Genomic DNA, 19,538 nt, shown 5'->3' on the forward strand with positions numbered 1-19,538 from the left:
TTATGTGACTTTTTCTACTGTCTGTTGATGTATAGTCCCATAATAACGTTTGTGTCTCTGTTTGTCTCCACAGAAAGACTGTATAACTCCAATGGACGTGACCTAAGAAGAGCACTGTTCTCTCTGAAGCAAATTTTTCAGGTAACACACACACTTCACATGCAATTACAGTCAGTCAGTTCTTCTGCAGTTGGTTATTGTGGCCACTGTGTGCTTCCATGATGACAGGGATCTCAATAAACGTGGCATCTCTCTCCTAGTGTATGTCTGTGTGATTACGTATATGTCTCTGTGTGTGTGTGTGTGTGTGTGTGTGTGTGTGTGTATGTGTGTGTGTGTGTGTGCGTGTGTGTGTGTGTGAATCCTTATTTTAGGCTGAGTCAAGTTAGTAAGCCACCGATGGCTTTTTCTGGGGCAAATAAACAAAAGCACACAAATATGACAACACATGGTTCTTAAATAAAGCAGTGATGTGAGAACTTTGAAACTGTTTACATTTTTTGGTTGACTAGCATTTATCACATTTCCTCCTTTTAACTCACTCTCTCAGAGCAGCCAAACCAAATTTAGCAAATTGTTTTCACCCAAGTCTCATGTTTGTGTTTATGTAAAAGCTCATGAATGAACGTAAAGCCACATGGAGCTGTGCTAATTTGGGAGTGTACATATTGCACATAAAGAGTCCTGCATCTGTTCAGACAGCTTTCAGACAAAGTGTTTTCATCTTCCTCGTTTATTTTAGTTTGAAGAGATGTTTTAAAAGAAAAACTGCGGAATACACTGTTGTTGACATGTGGAGTGTGTATCAGAGGACTTCATTGTGTTTGTTTGGTGGGGGTCGTACCAACTTAAATCCTCATCATGCACATCACTGCCACCATGTGGTAAGAAATGAGAACTGTGTAATGAGCCGTGGGAAATGTTTAGTTTTGTGGTTCTGTGGTGTATGTAGTAACAGTTACTGTTTTAACTTATTACACTTGTCTAATGCTTCAGGATGACAAAGATCTGGTCCATGAGTTTGTGATGGCTGAAGGTCTCACGTGCCTCATCAAGGTTGGAGCAGAAGCTGACCAGAATTACCAGAACTACATATTAAGAGGTACAGTTTCTCACTATTAGTACTAAAATACGAAATATAAAAAACATATGAACTGGAAGGGCACTCAAATGTGTGCATACCTCCACCAAAGCCAAATAGGTGCATTAAATTCAATCTAACTCCACCAAATTGCATATACTCATAGATATAGGTTCCCTATACAAGTGCCTTATTTTATTCATTAAGATCAATGCATGATTCCCTGGGGAAAAGATGAAAATGCTCTGCCCCTTGCTCCGGATCTAAGCCAAAAATTAAAGGGATTTTCCCCTGACCAATACCACAACCTTCCATCAACTGTTGGTTTTGTGTAATCTTGCTTACAAACACACATATGAGTCATCAAATAAACAGACAGGGGTGAAAATATCATGTCCTTGATGGAGGTAATAAATATAGTTAAGAGAAACAAGCTAAATCTGATGGCTGCTGTAGATCCAGCAGGACGGTCTGATTCCTCCATGTTGTGGCAGTCAGAGACAAACTGTCCTGCTGACAGAGTTGTAATTCGTTCCAGTGCATTTTTGTGCTTTTTCAGTAATAAAACTGTGGCTGTTTATTTGTAAATTTAGAAGTGCTGTTCCTACACAGAGCAGCTGTATCTCTGTAACAGTTCCTCCGTGATCTCCTCTGTTTCTCTTCTTTTCTCTCCATCTCTGACTGACTGACACTCAGTCTTTGTCTTTCCCGCCACTTCCTTCCTGTTTCTGTCTGTAATGAGCTCTGTGGTTCCGTGAGCTTTTCATTATGACGCTGTGGTTTATTAAGCACATGTTTTGATTAAACAACTTACATGCATGCCTCCCATAATTTCCACCATCAGTAAATACACTTGAAGTTCCTAAGAGAAGGCCTTGCTTTCATTTTTCACACTTAAACATATACACACATTCCTCCCCACACACTCATAGTTCCCACTCTCCAAACACATGTCACAGATAATCATTTCATGAGTAGCGTAATTACAGAGTGTTTTTGTTTGATGTTAATTGTGTAATGCCATGTGATAAATCTTACAGAGGCAGCTATGAGCAGTGAGCGGTGGTGTCAGAGGACCGGTGGTCCCCTGAACCCCCTCACTGAAAGTTTTGAACTCCCCCCACCAGTAAAAACACTGTGGAGAAGGGCATTTACAGTTCTTTATTTATACAACACGCCTTTTTGTCACGTGAATGAACCAAGCTGGCATAAGGTGATTGTGTTTTGGTATGACACACTTTCGAATATGCACCAATTTGTTGAAATGTGTGTGTAGATGTAAATCTAGAATTAGAAGCTGAAGTGAAGTAAGAGTCACATACAATAGGTCATTTCTTTGATTATTGTAAAAGTCTTTGAGATCCCACAGAGCATCATAGTCGTCGTTTAATACTTGTTTTACAGTTCCTTAATCAGAATGCCATATGGTCGAATAGCTTTCTCCACTGCTCGTGTCTCATCCAAGGAGAAATTGCATTTGAGCAAAAAACTAATTTCTTGCTGTGCACCATAATAAAAGGGATGAGATAAATGAGAGTATTTAGCAGTGAGACCCCCTTGAGGTTGAAAGGGGGCGTGGTTACACATTAAGGTAGAAACTCTGAGGTTTGGTTTCTGTGGGAAATCTCTTATAACCCCAACAACATAACACACAATTTACAAGTCTTGATTTATACACAAGGCACATGCTTTTTCGTGTTAGGCACTTGCCCTGGTTCGGAATAGGCAAAGACTGGAATTAATATGAAAATATATGTTACGGTTTGGTGGAGGAGATGGACCCAGAGGTTACAAACAAAAGGTATTTAATATAATAAAAGGGTTTAAACAAGACAAAAACAAAACAGGAACACTAACATAAGTAACTGGCGACAAGGCGCACAGAGAACAAGGAAGCTGGTCAAACAAACAAACCTAAGAAGACTTCACGTAGAAACGAGTAGCACAACAACGAGTACAAACCGACAAAGGGCTTGGGGAACACAGAGGCTTAAATAGACACAGAGGGAAGGCAGGAACAATTAACCACAGGTGAAACACATGAGGACTGGGAAGACAATCACCGAAAGGAAGTGAAGATGGAAACCACACACAAGGGACAGATACTACAAAATAAAACAGGAAACAGAAAATACACTGAGGAGACTGAAATTAACAAACTAAAATGACAGGACACCACAATATAAATACTAAGTGCAACTGTCATTCAGCACTGTCACAGTGTAAATAAAATGAATAAAAAGATGTCAAGTACCAGATCACATAAAAGCAGGACGCGTGTGCAACACACACTTGCTTTGTTAACAGTCCCTGTTTATTTACTTTTTCTGCCTGTCTAACTTTTGTTTGTGTTGTTCTCTCAGCTTTGGGGCAGATCATGTTATACGTAGACGGGATGAACGGTGTCATCAGCCACGCTGAGACAATCCAGTGGCTGTACACTCTCGTTGGTTCAAAGGTAAAAACATGCATGCATACTAAATCATTCTCGACTCCAGTTACACCCAAGCATTTGCGAGCGCACGCACAGACACACGTAGGCTTTCAGCAGCCCATCCATTGTTTGGGGGTTGATATTTTTAGCTTCTATGCACAGTAACACAGCCGAACAAACACATCTGCTGCTGATTTGTATTCTGTGTCCTGACCTGAGGCTGGTGACTTTCCCCCTGATTTTGTGGTACTGTGGCATTTGTACTGGAAGTATCAGTCCTAATTCCAGCGCCTAAAGCTTGTTGTTACTTTGTTTCCATTTATATATTTATTTATTTATTTAATGTGGACAAATTATAGCACATACAGTGAGTGTACAAAGAAATACAACCTCCCGCACTTTCTTTAATAAAACAAAGTTGAATTATTATTCACATATATAATTATTTTTGTGGAAGTTGTACAAAAAGTTGTACAAAATAATTCTAGATCTGCCCCCTGATCCAGTACCGCACCAAACTTTAAAGGCTTCTTCCCTGACATATACAACAAACGGCCGCCAAGAAATCTGTTATATATCTAAAATATATCATGATGCATGCACAGGGATCAAATATAGTTATAATTTAATAATGCTGAATCACCAATTCCATTGTGCACATTCGCTTGTATTTCTGCTCTAGTTCCGTCTGGTGTTGAAAACATCCCTGAAGCTGTTGCTGGTGTTTGTGGAGTACTCTGAGTCCAACGCTCCGCTGCTGATAGAAGCCATTGACACTGTGGACACCAAGAGAGGTACAGAAAACTCTAATTGTTCATTATGATTTCAGCTTATCTAATGGCTTGGTTTAGAGGAAGGTGTGTGTGGTTGAGCAGAAACAACACAACTCATGTTTTCATCGTTGATCTTCAGGCTGCAAGCCGTGGTCCAATGCTATGGAGATCCTACAAGAGAAGGATGGAGTGGACACAGAGCTGCTGGTCTATGCAATGACCCTCGTCAATAAGGTATCGATTATTTTTACTGAAAGTTTATATAAGAACATCTGTGCTTTATAATATACAGTTTCTTATTTGTACCAGAGTGCGTTCTTTTTTCTATTATTTTTGAGTCATTTTTGTTGGGGTGGGCGGCATGGTGTTACAGTGGTTAGCATCACAGCAAGAAGGTTCTTGGTTCAAATCCTAGTTGGGTCTGGGTCTTTTTGTGTAGAGTTTGAATCTTCTCCCTGTGTTTGCGTCTCTATTTCTGCCCTGCAATACTCTAGGATCTAGGGCCCTGCAAGGCCCCATCAACTCTTAAAAGGATAAGCGTTATAGATTATGGAGGGATTGAGTTCTAATGGTGCTTTAAAGAGGCTTTCTGATACATCATCCCCACCGTGCAAGCAAACAAACTAAATAAATAAAAACAAGATAAAAAAATCTAAAATAGAATCTCACTAGAAATGAAAAATCAGTTCTCCATCTTCACCCATTTTTGCAGACACTCTCATCGCTGCCCGACCAGGATTCATTCTATGATATGGTGGACGGCCTGGAGGAGCAGGGCATTGAGACAGTGTCCCAAAGACACCTGGGACGGAAAGGCACTGACCTTGACTTGGTTGAGCAGCTCAACATCTATGAGGTTTGAGATACTTGCAAATGCATGTTCAGTCATTGCAATCTGATAGAAGCTTTTATTAAAGATCAGATTTCAGTTATTAAGGGCTGCTCACGTCCAGTGAACATGATGCGATGTGACTCTGTACAGTATTTATAGCACATTTGCGTAATACTAAAATTCTGGGAAGCACCAGTCATCTCACACCTTATCAACTTTTCCCCCAGATGACCCTACGGCATGAAGATGGTGATGACGACAGCCAACCGCCACCAGCGGGACGCCGGGACCGCCGACGATCCAGCCTTGGGGCTGGGGACAAAAGGCAAGGCCTAGAGAGGAGGCGGAGCCGCAGGGCCTCCCTCGGGCGATCAGGCCACGCCTCCCCGTGCAGCCCTGCATCCCCACAGAGAGCCGGCTTCCAGCCTTTTAGTGGACACAGAGCAGAGGACACAAGCGAGAGGTAAGAGAAGTGTGTCAGAAGTTAAAGGTTGTCACAACAGCAGAGGGTAGGAGGGGGGTTGCTTTTCAGCAGGTAGAGTGATTGTGATGCTGCAAACTCCGCTCAAGAGAGAAAGGCTGACTATCTCATACCTCCACTTTCCGCTCCAGGGCTCTGTCAGGTTGCCTTCCTTCCATGTAAGTTCAGAGGTCACTGAGAAAAAACAGTCAGCTGTTGGCCGCTGTGACCTCCTGTCTATATTTTCCTGCTCCTCACCTACATGCTGTAACAGCTATGTCACAGTGTGTTCCTTGGGACTTTAAGTACTTTGAGTGTTTTTTGTTTTTTTTTCCAATGAATCACTGGTGCTCAACTAAACAAAATAAACAGTTCTCAGTAGCCACACGCCTTTAAGGTTTCAAACATGTGCAGTAATTAACACAACAGGCTTATTTCGGTGCTATTGATTAATTCACAAAAGGAGAATTTCGAGCATCTGGTGCTGTTTACGCTCAGGTAAATATGTTTTCTCTGTGTCCTCTCATTCACTGACGAAGATCTCTCACTTCTGTCACATGCCTCCTCCTTCATCTTTAAGCTACATTTAATTATCGGGGGAAAACGGGAAAAGAATCGTCATCTTTTTGAGATTTCAAGCATAAAGACTTTATATTACAAGACAAAAGTTGTAATTATAATATTCAGGATTTTAGGAAATCAAGCGAGCAGCAAGGAGAACTCATATTCCATCGAATTTCCCTCCTTCTGGATCCAAAGTCTTGAAACAATCTCACAGTTTCTTGAGAAACAAAGAAAAACCTTGGAATAGATCACAAATCAACATAATCAACTATAGCCTCACAGTCCTCCACTACCAACGATTTGCTCCTCCACAAAAGAGGTACTTTCCTCCAAGTCTATGTGGTTCTTTCTTCAAAATAGACATAGCTTCCTGCACTATATAATCAAAGACCTGATACTTATGATATTACTTTTTTCTCGTAATACTACAACTTCTTTCTTGTAATTGTATGACTTTTTTTCTCCTAATATCACGACTTTATTCGGAATATCTGACTTATTTTGTAACATTGCTACTTTCTTCTCATAAATTCACAACTTTTTGGTAATATTAGGACTTTTATTTTCGTAATAGTGCTATTTAAAGGTCCAGTGTTTAAGATTTAGGTGAAAGTGGCAGAAAATGAATATAACATAATCTTAGTGATGTTTTCACTAGTGTGTTCTCGCCCAAATTGAACAAATTATTGATATCTTTACCCTACAAAGGTCCCTTTGTATTTAAATACTAATATTTACATTGGGAACTGATCTTGTTTACGGAGGCCGCCATGTTTTTTACAGTAACCAAAACTGGACCAACTAAATACCTTTCGTGTTTTTATGACAGGCTGCCACAGGTTTTCCTTGCAACATGCAACTTTACTACTAGATGTCGTTAAATTATACACACTGAACCTTTAATTCTCTCAAATGTACGACTTTTTTCTCTTAATATGAAAATCTTAATCTCCGTAGATTTATAACATTATTCCCGTAATATTACAATATTTTACTTTTACAACTTTTCCTTGTAATATATAAACTCGATATGAATGTTCCATTTAAGGGTGTAATCTGACCAAATCAGAGGAAGTCCCCATGCCTCAGCGAGTGTTAAAGCAGTACGTGTGGGTACGTGTGTGTGCGTACGTGTGTGTGTGTGTGCAAACCAGGGCACCTGTTTTCCATAGAAATTAAGTACAAATGTGGGCAACTGTGAGAATTTGTTAACATGTGGCTTTTTGGATGACGTGAGTTGTTAAGACTATCCTGCTTCATATTATGCATGCACACAGAAAAACAAACACATCCTTTACTGGCCAGCCCCGTTCTTCACACACACACATGGCTCCAGTCTTGTGGAACAATACCTGCAGCACACGGCAACTCGACTGCATCAAGGCTCATCTGGTATCACTAGACAACAGCGTTTGGCGACATCGATCCCAAGTCAGTTGTTCAACCATTGTGTGCTCCCCTCTCACTATTCCTTAGCCTCCTGCCTGTCGTCACATTCTCTCCTCATGTGCATGTAAAACTAACTGGAGGCATGGAGTGTGTAATGAAAAACATTCAGCAACTCTTTCTCCTGATTCAGCTTTGTGTATTGGCTTGTCTTAATCCTTTTGTTTCTCTATCACTTTATCTCCATCTGATTGATGCCATGTCTCTGTCTTGTTGTCTTGGAACAAATGTTTGTGTGGTTTGCTATTGTGCAACTGTCAACATTATTTCCACACATCAATCCTCTCATCTAACCCCCCATCTCTCCATTACTTTGGTTCCATCTCCATCTAAGTGTGGTAATTTCTACTTGCATGCCATTCTCATGTATCGCATCATCTTTCACTCCATCCTTCCTTTACATTTTCCACTCAACCATTCATCCATCCACCCACCATCTCCACAGAGAGGAGGAGTGTGAGGAAGGAATAGAGGAGGAGGAAGAGGAGAGTCCAGTGACAGAGTCTGACTCCGATGAGCAGGAGGGGGCTAATACAGTGTCTAATCAGACCACCCCCAGGTATTCTAGGACATGGTGGTAACATGGAAATGAAAAAGATTCTGTGGTCTTCTTGTGTAACTCTGGGCTCTATATGTAGTGTCACTGTTATATGTTGTTGATCTGGTGGGTTGGATCTCCTGGTGATCAATCATAGGGGTATTTAAGTACATTACTCTGCAGCCCTTAATCCTGTTAAAGGGCTTCTCTTTCATTTAAGCATTCATCCATGTATCATCTCAATCTATTCCTCTCTTCCTAGCCCAGCTAGACATCTTCCATCCATCATTCATAGAACAACCGTCCAGTCCATCACCATCACTTCCAGAAAGGGGAGTATAAAGGAGGAAGAGAAGAGGACTCAGATTGACCCACCTCAAGCAACCACCCTCAGCTCCCCCTCTCCTCCCCTTTCCTCCCCTCTCAGCCCCCCATCCCAGCCCTCCGTTCTGTCCACCCTGCTGGCCAGGAAGAGATCTGTCGTCACCGTCCCGGCTAGCAAAGAGGTCAGCCCACCGCTGCGTGGCAGCTCTCGGCCCTCCCCCACCCACATGCCCTACCTGCCCCAGTCGCCCTTCCACCTCTTCTCCTACGACCTTGACGAGAAGCAGTCACCACCGGCTCCAGTCAAACCCAGTGCGGAGTCACCTGAAACACCATCTCCCAGGTCAGAGGGATAATGGTCAGAGCTCAGTGTCCCATGAGAAGCACCGACAACCTTTCTCTTACCTCTTTGACGTTGCACTTTTTCACTTTCCACTTCTGTTTCTGCAACAACTTGGATCTCTTTGCATCACTTGTGTTATTCACCCCCTTCACTTCTCACCAGTTCCTTTCACTTCTTTGACTGCTGGGCCTCTCACCTTCAGTCTGTCTGTGCACTTCTTATTGTCACGTTCGTATCTATTCCTTCTTAATTCTGCCACTGCGTTGATGTCCAGATGTCTCTTGATTTCTTCTCCGGTGTATCTGTATATGCTTCCTTTCTTAGAATTTTTTTATGGAAAGCGCTGTTTTTTCATTCTTATTTTCTCTATTCACTATCTTCTTTAAAAGGTCTATTAAAATGTTGAGTTGGGTATTTCTCATGCTGGTTATATATATTTTTTTAATATTACCTACATGTCACCAATAAACAGGGATACGTTGCCATGATGCTTCAAATACATGCAAAAATGTTTTCTTTGACACCTTTGCTACATATTAATATTTCACCTCCTGTTATTTTGCATGTGGTACCAGACACCTTGCCTGGAGTTTCCCAGTAACACACATGAATAAACACCACAGCAGTTACTAATTAGGGTCACTTGAGTGTTGCACCAACATTTTATCCCCATTACGTAACAAGGTGTCGCATTCGTCCCTTGCCACCAGTTTTCACACTGACTAGTCAGTCAGCGTGGTGTCGGGTGAATGACGACTGGAGAGAGGTTGTTCACTGTCATACGTTTTCTCCCCTCTTCTCTTACTCAGGAATGGAGGTTTCACGTCCTACTCCTCCCTCAGCAGTCCCAGTACGCCCACCACCTCCAGGTGAGAGGACAAACATATGCCTGCACATGTGCATGAAATCATCCGTAGAACACACACTCTGGTACTGAAAACATGTTCACATACATGTGTGTAGGCATCGGGTTCCTTAGTTAAGAAGCTGCTTTAATTTCCATGCAGACATTACAACATGATTTATGATGTGTTACATTCATAGTTACACATAAAAAAGATCTGAATATGCCAGGAGCACATGTTGTGTTCCCAAACAGATTTAGCTGCTTATCTTCTCTTATTGCATCACATTGATACAGCAGATTAAATGATGTGATGTGGCATCATCATTGAAAAAAAAAAAATTAGGATTTTATTTTATCATCGTAATCCTCTCATCCTCAGACCTGCTCTGGGAGGTCTCCTGTCCTCCTCCTACCGACAGCACCAGGAGTCTCTGGCCGCTGAGCGAGAGCGCCGCCGTGTGGAGAGAGAGGAGAGGCTGCAGAGGATAGAGCGGGAAGAGCGGAACAAGCACAGGTGAGTCAGTGCTGGCTTTGTGTTTGAAATCACCAACAACAGTTTGAGATGAGCAAATAAATCTCATCAAGACAGAATAAATTATGGAAATGTAATATGATAATTCGATTAAGCCAGAGGACTCACAAAAGACCAATAAAACACAAGAATGATCAAATTTGAAAAAGCAAAGGTCAAACTGTCTCTATTATGATTGAAGATCCTCAAACACAGGAACATAAAACGTCCGTAAAGCAAATTAACAATAATCTTTCATGAAACCTCCCCTGCCTTCTAGGGTTGTACCCGTTTTTATTCAATTCCACCCTGAGGCTACAGAGATGTTCCTGGCGTCCATGACGTTGTTAGGCAACTAGAGAAGAGCCCAGAAAGAAACAACCCAGCAAAATATTATTCATATTTCTTCACAAGTTTGTGTACACATAAATATATAGGAAGAGTTTATTGAACATTAATTAACTTAATTAAGCTATATAACTTTAGAGGTTGTAGATTTGTCTTAAATTTAGATGGAACCAGACTAGTTATTTCCCCTTGTATTCAAGCTAAGCTAAACTAACTGACTGCTGGTAGCAGTTATGAGTGTCCTCTCAGAAAAAAGTGTATTTTCCAAAATGTCAAACTTTCCCTAAGTTTCCCGAACTGCAAAAAAATGCAACCATGCATTAGTGGAAGACATGCATTTGTAAAGTGAATATTATTATAGAGGCAATCGCTTACTATATAATGAATTACAATAAAGATGATCCAAAGGGTTAAAAAGAACTCAAATAACAATACATATCAAGAAAAGGACAAGCATGACTTTGTATGAAGAACAGAAAATAATTCAAGAAGATATAGTGCGTTAAAAGTATACATGAAAATCTGTATTTCATATATATGAAAGAGAGACTAAAAGAGTATAGAAAGTGGCTTTATGAGAAACATATGAGGATAACGTGATACAGCAGTACCTTAAATGCTTGATGTGCATGACATGCATACGTGTGGTGTATTTACACTGGCAGGTCTACAGAGAACAGACAGGGGAAGGCTGGGCTTGTTATGCCTTTAAATTCTGTTTGTGTGTCTCTCTCAGCCGCGACTATGTGGATAAAATGGAAGAGGCCCGAGTTGCACGGGAAGAGAGGTAAGTGTGTGCACTAAATCGAAACAACACACATTCGGAACAGCTGAACTGGGGGGGGATATGCTTGAGCCAGTTGTTTGGGAAGCTCAGTAATAGTGTAATGTTTTCAGGTTAAATAGGTGCCCTCCGCTGCCAGAGGCTCGGGGTGGGGGTTGGGGGGGACGCTTAGCTGGATCTTCTCTTTTCCGTCTGCCTGTTTTCGTCGCTCTCTAAAGGAGCTGTATTTTAACTGCTGCCTTCTGCCTTTTGCCAGGGGCCTGATTGCTTTGGCTGCATGCTATAAGAAAATCAGTTTCCAGGATTCATCAGGCTTTCACACTGAATGACCCTGCACAATCACACACACAGACACAGTTTTTACTCAAGCGTTTATCGATTTAAACAGACACGAGAAGAGTTTTCATATAATAAAACTATGTTTGTCTGCAGATGGGAATCACAGGAAGAAAGAGATTTACTGAAGAGGGTATGTGAGGTCACAATCAGATTTAGGACTGAGCCTGGACTGATAATAACTGTATGTAAGCCAAAACCAACACGATGATCATCACAATATTTTAAAGTATGAGGAGGTAAAGCTCCTGTTTCCTCTTACTCTTATTATTCTCCCTTTCCTAAATCTGCCTCTTTTTCTTCTACCGACACTCAACACTGTGCATACTGGGCATACATTGCTTCTTCTGTTGGCTCAGACAACTTTCACCCTCAATTTAAGTTCAGCCGATACAATAAAGCTAAAAGAAATAAAGCGAGATATAGGGAAAGACAAACGAAGAGCACTTGGAGGAAACAAGATACAGCACAGTAACACCTGCACAAGATCTGCATGGAATATGATGTCCTCACGTCACTGTATCCACTGTTAACTGCGTGCTTACCATAGACTGTGTATGAAAAGTGCTTAAAAGTGCAATGCTGGTGCCAAAAAAAACCTGCCTCCATAGACTGCCATTAAAAAAACACCAACAATTCTCTCATGAAGTACTGTGTCAAAATGATGTAAAACTGAACAAGATATTAAGGCTCAAAAAGCGGTAGGTTAGGGGGCGTGGCACCTGTCTTCTTGGATGATTGATTGTATTTCTGGACCATAGACTGGTACGAACTTAGATTGGATTGAAACGATCCCCTAAGTGTGATGCAAATAGTTTTGATTTATTAAAACCTCTGAAATAGGGTTTACATAGGCAAAGATATAGGATTAAATATCCATAAACAGCACAAACTGTCCTCTGAAGTTTGTTAAAAAAAATTACTCAACGCAACTTATTTATTCAGCGTGTAAGGACGTACAGCACATCGAAGGTTGTGCTCCAAGTTCAAGTGCACAATACACAGTTGGCTCACTCACTCCATTTCAACAACACACACACATATTAGTATCCAGTTTCTTCAGCCCTCTGAAGTGGCTATATGCTAATGAACTCTGAACAGAAGCTCCACACATTCAAGGTACGGTGGGAAAGAAGGAGGGCTTAGAGAAAGACAGACAGAGAGAGAGAGAGAGAGAGAGAGAGAGAGAGAGAGAGAGAGAGAGAGAGAGAGAGAGAGAGAGAGAGAGAGAGAGAGAGAGAGAGAGAGAGAGAGAGAGAGAGAGAGAGAGAGAGAGAGAGAGAGAGAGGGTTGACTCAGTGCCCGTAAGCTCTGTTCTGGCCGGCAGGTTGAATGGTAACGTTTTGTAGAGGGAGAACAGGAGGAAGAAGAGATAAAGGAAGAGAAATGAAAAAGGACAAGGATGATGGAGGCACATCTTGAACAGGTTTACTCCGATTTACTTCTGATGTTTTGCCACTCTGCACCTAACCTACATGAACTTCTCCCCATCTCTCTCACCCTTCTTCTGTCTTGTCATTCTTCTTTCCCCCGTCACACTCTTCCTTCCTCACACTAGAGGGTTGCATGTTTGGACTGATGAGTGTTTGGCTGAAGAGGAGAGGAGGGGAGGGGGGAGGGTGAACCTCTAGACAACAGGAAATGAGTGATGAATATATTGATTGCTTTGTGGACTATTAATGGGGTAAATTTAATAATTGGCATTCGCTTACCTGGTAGTGTGTTAAGATGTTTGGCAGCTGTTGAGGAGAAAACATTGAGGAACGGTCTGAGTGCTTTTAAGGTAAATACAGCAGGTCGGAAGTTTGTGATGCATTCAGGTAAACTGGCAGTTTGATAACTATAGTGGTTTAGTCTTTCTATAGTTGTGACAGGCAAGACGGATGGTGCATCATCTCAGAATTGTATTTTCACCTGTTCTATTCTCAAACTGATTCTCCCTCCGTCTTAGGTATAAGAATGTGGAGCGTATAGCATCGGAGGAGTTTGAAAAGGAGCACGTGCGGGTCTCGAGGACTCGCCCCGACCTAAACCTGCCTTTTACGCCCTCTGAGGCCTGGCCCTCGTCATCGCGCAGCAGCACCCCATCCTCATTTGCCTCCCAAGAGGACGCAGAGGTTGACCTGGAAGGCGAGACCCCCTCCACCCCCTATACGCAATCTGAGACTGGTAGGACAACTGAGAACACTCGGATTAACCATTGACACTGTACGGATATGGCTAAATAAAAATGTAAAGGTATTAGCGCTAATACCTTTAAATTCTTATTTTTTATAGCTACCTACGATGCATAGCGCTACTATAAAAAATACGAATTTAAAGATATTGGCGCTAATACCTTTAAATTCTAATTTTCTTTAGTAGCGCTACCCCATACTAGACAGTTAATTACTTTATGGTAAATGGAAGGCATCGTGCTGTTCCAATCTTTTCGACCACTCAAAGCACATTCACGCACACATTCATAAAGCACTTCTATACACAGCGCTCTTACTTTCACTCACCATTGCTACACTGTCGACGCAGACATCAGGGGCACTTTGGGTTCAGTATCTTGCCCAAGGACACTTCGGAATGCAGACTGGAGGTACCGGGGCTCAAACCACAAACTTCTGGTGAGTGGACGACCCTCTCTACCTCCCGAGCTGGTATTATAACGAGTGATGGGAGTAGAAACATTGAATTCAACTCACTTTCTAGATTGTTATCTTAAATATTTCAGTCCTGGTTTATTTGGTGGCACCAGGATAAACAACAGAGCTGCAACTGGTGTGTTCGTTTATAGTTCAGCCAAACAAAGCCAAGTTTTAATAAACAAGACAGTAATTGGAACCGCACTCTGATTTCATGCTTCACACACTGCGGGTTGTTTTTAAGTCGTCAGTAATAGACAACAGCAGGGGCACAGAAACTGGAGTCATGCTGAGGAGTTGAAGGTATGCAGCACACTGCCTGCATCTCCTCATCGAATAGCTCATATTTAACACTGATCTGCCTTCACATGCGACCACTTCTGATGTGTTTTGGATATACGATCACTCTCAGTGCTAAAGCTGGATTACATGCATGTTTGCCTGTGAGTCCCGATTACGTGTGAAGTCAGTCCAATGTGGGAATGGTTGACTCTGCCACTAACAGTGAAAATAACTATATATAGAGAAGTAATGACTGAATGTATACACAGTGCATTTGATGGCTGTTGCTAAAAATACGTTGCTTCAAAATAGCGTCAAAACTGTGGGTTTGGCTTCAGGAAAATCCTCAGGATCATAACTTAATTGTTGCATTGTGAGGGAAAGAGACCTTATATGACTTTGGATTCTACCGGCTGAAACTTATAATTAAAACCAGAGGGTCACCGGATCAATTCCCAACAATGTGCCCCCGAAGCAATCGTTCTTAACCTCAAATTGTTTCAGCTCTGCTAGCCTGCTGTTTAAATGACCAGGCAGGTGTGAGCAAAAGAGCGAGCGGAGAGACGGATTGTGGAAAATATTGCAGGAGAGCAGAACGAGAAAGAAACACAGAAAGAGGACGAAGGGTGAAAGGGTCAGGTGGGTTTTTGAAAGGGCTTTTTGAAAAGTGTGATGCCAAAACATCTCGTGTAAGAAAACAGCCTTGTGTCGGCGTCCATGCACAGCCGTGAGCTGAGGTACTGTAGGTGAGTGTGTGAGGCCTCAGAGCGGCGTGTTATTCTAACCCCGCCTTCATCACTGCAAAGACTGTGCTGTTGAGTTTCGCGTGTGCCCCATGACGTGAGTGTGTTTTGACGTAAACAGGAACTTAATTCTTCATTTCCTGTTCATATCCTTGGCCTGTGACAACCCGGCTTTGTGTAGCCGCCACATTTTTTGCATTGGTGTATGGGTGTGTTTTTGTTTTTCATGTCAGTGTGTGTGTTATGATACAGGGGTTTCCCATGTGCAAACAGTGGGACCTTTAAAATCAGAGGCAGCCATGTCACATGTTTCAAACAGTATTTCATTGCAGTCGTACAGAAGCTTCTGTGTGAATGAAGGGATCACATTATCAATTAAAGAGATAAAGATGGTATATCAGGGTCTTAAAGAGGAACTGGAAGTAACACACACTTTTTATCACAGGAGAGGCGGATGACTGCAGTGCCAGTGTAGAGGCGGCCGGACAAGAAGCAGAGGCCGCCGCTGAGGAGGAGGAAGAGCAGAAAGAAGAGGAGGGGGAAGAAGAAGAGGTGCGGGAAGAATCACCGGTAGAGAAGGAGGAGACAGTCGACGAGCACGAGCAGGAACCGGAGAAGGAGAGAGAGGAGTTGGAGGAGGACAGCGGCATCCTGAGCGACAAGGAGCGGCAGAATGAAGAAGTAAATGAGAAGGACAACTGCTCGGCCTCCAGCATCTCCTCTGCCAGCAGCACCTTGGAGAGAGAGGAGAGGGGGAGTGCTGAGGATGGTGGGTCGATTTGTACTGCAAAGCATTTGATTCAAGTTAGTTTCATATTGGAGGAACCTTGGAGTTTTATTTACAACATATACAACTACTTGAGAGTTTGATCCGAATCCAGTGCAGTTATCCCTCAAATTACAAATGTTTACCTCATGCAACAAACTCAGGGATCCACAGGGCCAGGTTCCTCAGCCTGCCATGACTGATCGCTAAAACTATAAATATATCAAAGTCAGACCTGGGATTAACATTCATGGTCAGTGGTCAGTGATAAATTCAGGTCTTAATGTGGCCGAATGTGCTCTGATATCGAGAACACTGGAGGAGGTCCTGGACTCATGTGGCCACATTATTTTCCCTGTGTGAACGTAAACGCGTCATGAGCTCCTCAGTGTCCATACATCAATTTGGTTTTTAGCCTAAACATTAACATTGACCACCTCATAATTATTGATACCTTTCTTAAATTTGTAAAATATTTCTTTTCAGAATCTTGGTTTAATTTATTTAGTCCCTTTTGACTCTAGTCACTCTCCATCTCTCTCATATCTCTAAACTCAGACTGTGTTAACTCAACAGTGTTTGATCTCTGTGCACACAAATAATGTTCTTGATAATTGCATATAGAGCAGGGAAGAGACCGAATCTCTCAGGATGGATTTTAAAACAGGTCTGAACGGGGCCATTGACTTAGAAACTGAATGTAAAGTACATTTGGCTGTTACCTGCTCACTGTCGATGCTGATGCAGATCAAGTGGATCTTATCTGTGCTTCCTATATTCATAGACTTCATTGATACTATTACAGATGAGAGCATATTGTAGTGTATCGAGAGAATGTGAAAAGTGCACAGTACTTACAACAGCGATGTCTAGAATAAGTCAAAATACATTAGGAAACATACACAGGACCTATTTCAGCATTAATATTGGATAATAAATGAAGAGTAAAATACATGACCCTTGGTTAAATGATTCTTCTTATTGGGTTTTAAATGTTAAAATGGTAAAGTTTTACATCTTTTAACATCTCTCTTTCCCTCTCATTCTCAGGCTTTAAGGAGGGAGAGGTGAACGAGCAGTGTGGCAAACTCCTCAACAGCAAACTTTTCATGCTGGACATGCTGTACTCCCAGAACAAGAAGCCCAGTGATGAGGAGGAGGAAGAGGAGGATGCAGAGAAAGAGAAAGAGAGAGGAGAGGGGGAGTACAAAGAAACCCAGGAGGACACTGAGGAGCAGTTGGGCAATGATGAGGAGGGCAACAACAGTGCTGACAATTCAGAGAACCAGGGCAGCATCCGTCAGTTCGCTGAGCGATTCGGAAACTTGATTAAGGACCTGGGAGCAGCCCACCCTAACCTTGAGGCAACCGCCATCGAGCCCCCTCCTCCTCCACCCAAGAAGGAATCAGACACAATCTGGGACCAGCTCCTGGCCAGCCCTCGAGAGCTGCGCATCGGGGACATCAACTTCACGGACCTAACGGAGGACGATGACAAGGACATCCTGGACGCCGTTTTGATGGGCGGATGTGGCGACCTTCCGCCCCCGCCTCCTCCTCCGCCCTGCTTCCCTCCACCTCCACACATGATGGGTTGCTGCCCCCCACCTCCTCCCTTGTTTGGGATTATGAGGCCTCCACCTCCTCCTTGCTTTAGTTCCACAATCCCGATGCCTCCACCCCCAGAGCCGCCTCTGTTTAACAAGAAGAAAAAGACAATCAGGCTCTTCTGGAGCGAGGTAAGTCAAGATGCTAACAGCATTTTCAATAATCAGGTAAACTATGGCTTTTCAGAAAACTTAGACCTTACGACTTGAGTTCAGGGTTCACAGAACTCCTTATATTACATAATGAAATTCACTGGAGCTGCAGGGTGCTGATCTCCATCATGGCAACAGCATTCATAGAATAATTTCCTCTTTTTCAGTTCTTCTCCAAAGCGAGAGCACAATGTCTTGTTTTGTTGCTGCAATACTGTATATCTAGTTGAATTACAGAGTTTTTCATTTGAAAAGTTGTGAACTTGGGTCTCAAGCTTGTGTTGATTGCTTGACAGACCTCTGAAATAGCCGACATGCAGTGTATGAAAAAACAACAGCAATTCAGTAAATCTTTCAAACTTGTGATTAAACCACACGTGAACGGTGATAAAGCACATTCAGTTTATTTTTATTAAAAAACACAACATTGTCATGGCAGATAAACTAGGTAGGATGAACAACAAGTTTTCTAACTTCACTCTGCACCGTAGACTGTTCATAAAAAGCTCAGCACATAAAGTCCAGAACACCAAAGTGTCTCTGGAGCGTGATCAAGCTAACAGCCCATTCCAAACAGTCAGGTTCAGAACGGGCACTGCACTAGTGATAGGAAATTACAGCAAATGATTTCACTTTAACAACCATTAAACTATGGTGAGCAAGGCATGCAGACATTTTGGTTCTCTACACCTGGAGGAATCAAGTTATTTAGGTTTGTCAGTATTTAACCTATATTCTTGGTTGTGCAGATGATCCTGCAGGTCAACATGAAGAGTTCATTAAAGACACATGTTTCTATTAGCCTGTTAAGGGGTCATCAAAGTCTATGACTCACTCAGTTTGTTCCCTTTGCTGCTGTTATTTGTGATTCCTTGTTTCTTGTTTACATATGTTATTATGGGAAATGGGAGTCTCATATATGTCTCTGCTTAATGTTTGTGAACAGGTGCGTCCGGCAGACCCCCAGTACAGAGATTATAAGAGAAGTGGCGACTCGTTCTGGTCAAAACTGGAAGCAGTGAAGTTGGACACGGCAAAACTGGAACACCTGTTTGAGACAAAGTCAAAGGAAATGCCAGTAACAAAGGTAAAGACCACAACTATTGTCCACTACACTGTAATATAATAGAGGAGCTGTTAGTTATTAATTATGAAATTATTTTATTATCAAGTGGTTCAGCGATTTCAAATTGTGACACGGTGCCCAAAGGTGGTGCTGTCAAACCAGAATAAATATTTGATCTGGACGTCAACTACTGTACATCATCATTGCGTGGGCATGTGTCACCATGATTACTGCCTATTCATCACGAACACCCGTTGATGTTGCCTGTCACACAGTCTGTAGGTTTAGCGTCCATTATCTCCAGTACTCGGAAGCTGTTGTTTTAAGGGTTAAGTGAGATCATGTGTCCTGACCCCGAGCATTGAATCCCTCGTAATTCTCACAAAGCCTTTAAATAACCAAAGCATGGCGTCCTGAACTAGGTGAGCTGAAGCCAGGCATCTCACACTTTGAATTCCTTAGTCGCTGCTTCAATCCACAACTTCTGATAAAAGCTAGTAACTCACTATGGTTCGGCTCCTGGTCGACACGTAATGTCGGTGGTCTCCAGCTACAGCTCAAGTAAATATGACAGTTATTGAGAGAATCAAAGTTTTAAAGGGAACTTTAAAATCACAGCAGGTTGTAGGTCAGGTTGTAAGTCAGACGGAATCCCAGCTGACGTTGG

General features: G+C 42.2%; 1 protein-coding gene across 1 annotated transcript in view; it reads left to right on the top strand.

Moving 5' to 3' along the window:
• The window catches only part of fhod3a (formin homology 2 domain containing 3a), a 53,993-nt gene that overhangs the window by 29,216 nt on the left and 5,239 nt on the right, over positions 1–19,538 (top strand). Inside the window, exons 4-20 of the mRNA XM_053446760.1 lie at positions 74–141; positions 997–1,102; positions 3,445–3,539; positions 4,198–4,309; positions 4,428–4,522; positions 5,001–5,144; positions 5,348–5,583; positions 5,733–5,759; positions 8,036–8,164; positions 8,391–8,795; positions 9,605–9,664; positions 10,022–10,156; positions 11,238–11,288; positions 13,573–13,790; positions 15,725–16,048; positions 17,096–17,784; positions 18,752–18,892. Coding sequence (XP_053302735.1) covers positions 74–141; positions 997–1,102; positions 3,445–3,539; positions 4,198–4,309; positions 4,428–4,522; positions 5,001–5,144; positions 5,348–5,583; positions 5,733–5,759; positions 8,036–8,164; positions 8,391–8,795; positions 9,605–9,664; positions 10,022–10,156; positions 11,238–11,288; positions 13,573–13,790; positions 15,725–16,048; positions 17,096–17,784; positions 18,752–18,892 — 3,035 coding nt within the window. The remainder of the gene's footprint in view (positions 1–73; positions 142–996; positions 1,103–3,444; positions 3,540–4,197; positions 4,310–4,427; positions 4,523–5,000; positions 5,145–5,347; positions 5,584–5,732; positions 5,760–8,035; positions 8,165–8,390; positions 8,796–9,604; positions 9,665–10,021; positions 10,157–11,237; positions 11,289–13,572; positions 13,791–15,724; positions 16,049–17,095; positions 17,785–18,751; positions 18,893–19,538) is intronic.

Source organism: Pleuronectes platessa, chromosome 18 (genome assembly GCF_947347685.1).
Source record: "Pleuronectes platessa chromosome 18, fPlePla1.1, whole genome shotgun sequence".
Classification (NCBI taxonomy): domain Eukaryota; kingdom Metazoa; phylum Chordata; class Actinopteri; order Pleuronectiformes; family Pleuronectidae; genus Pleuronectes; species Pleuronectes platessa.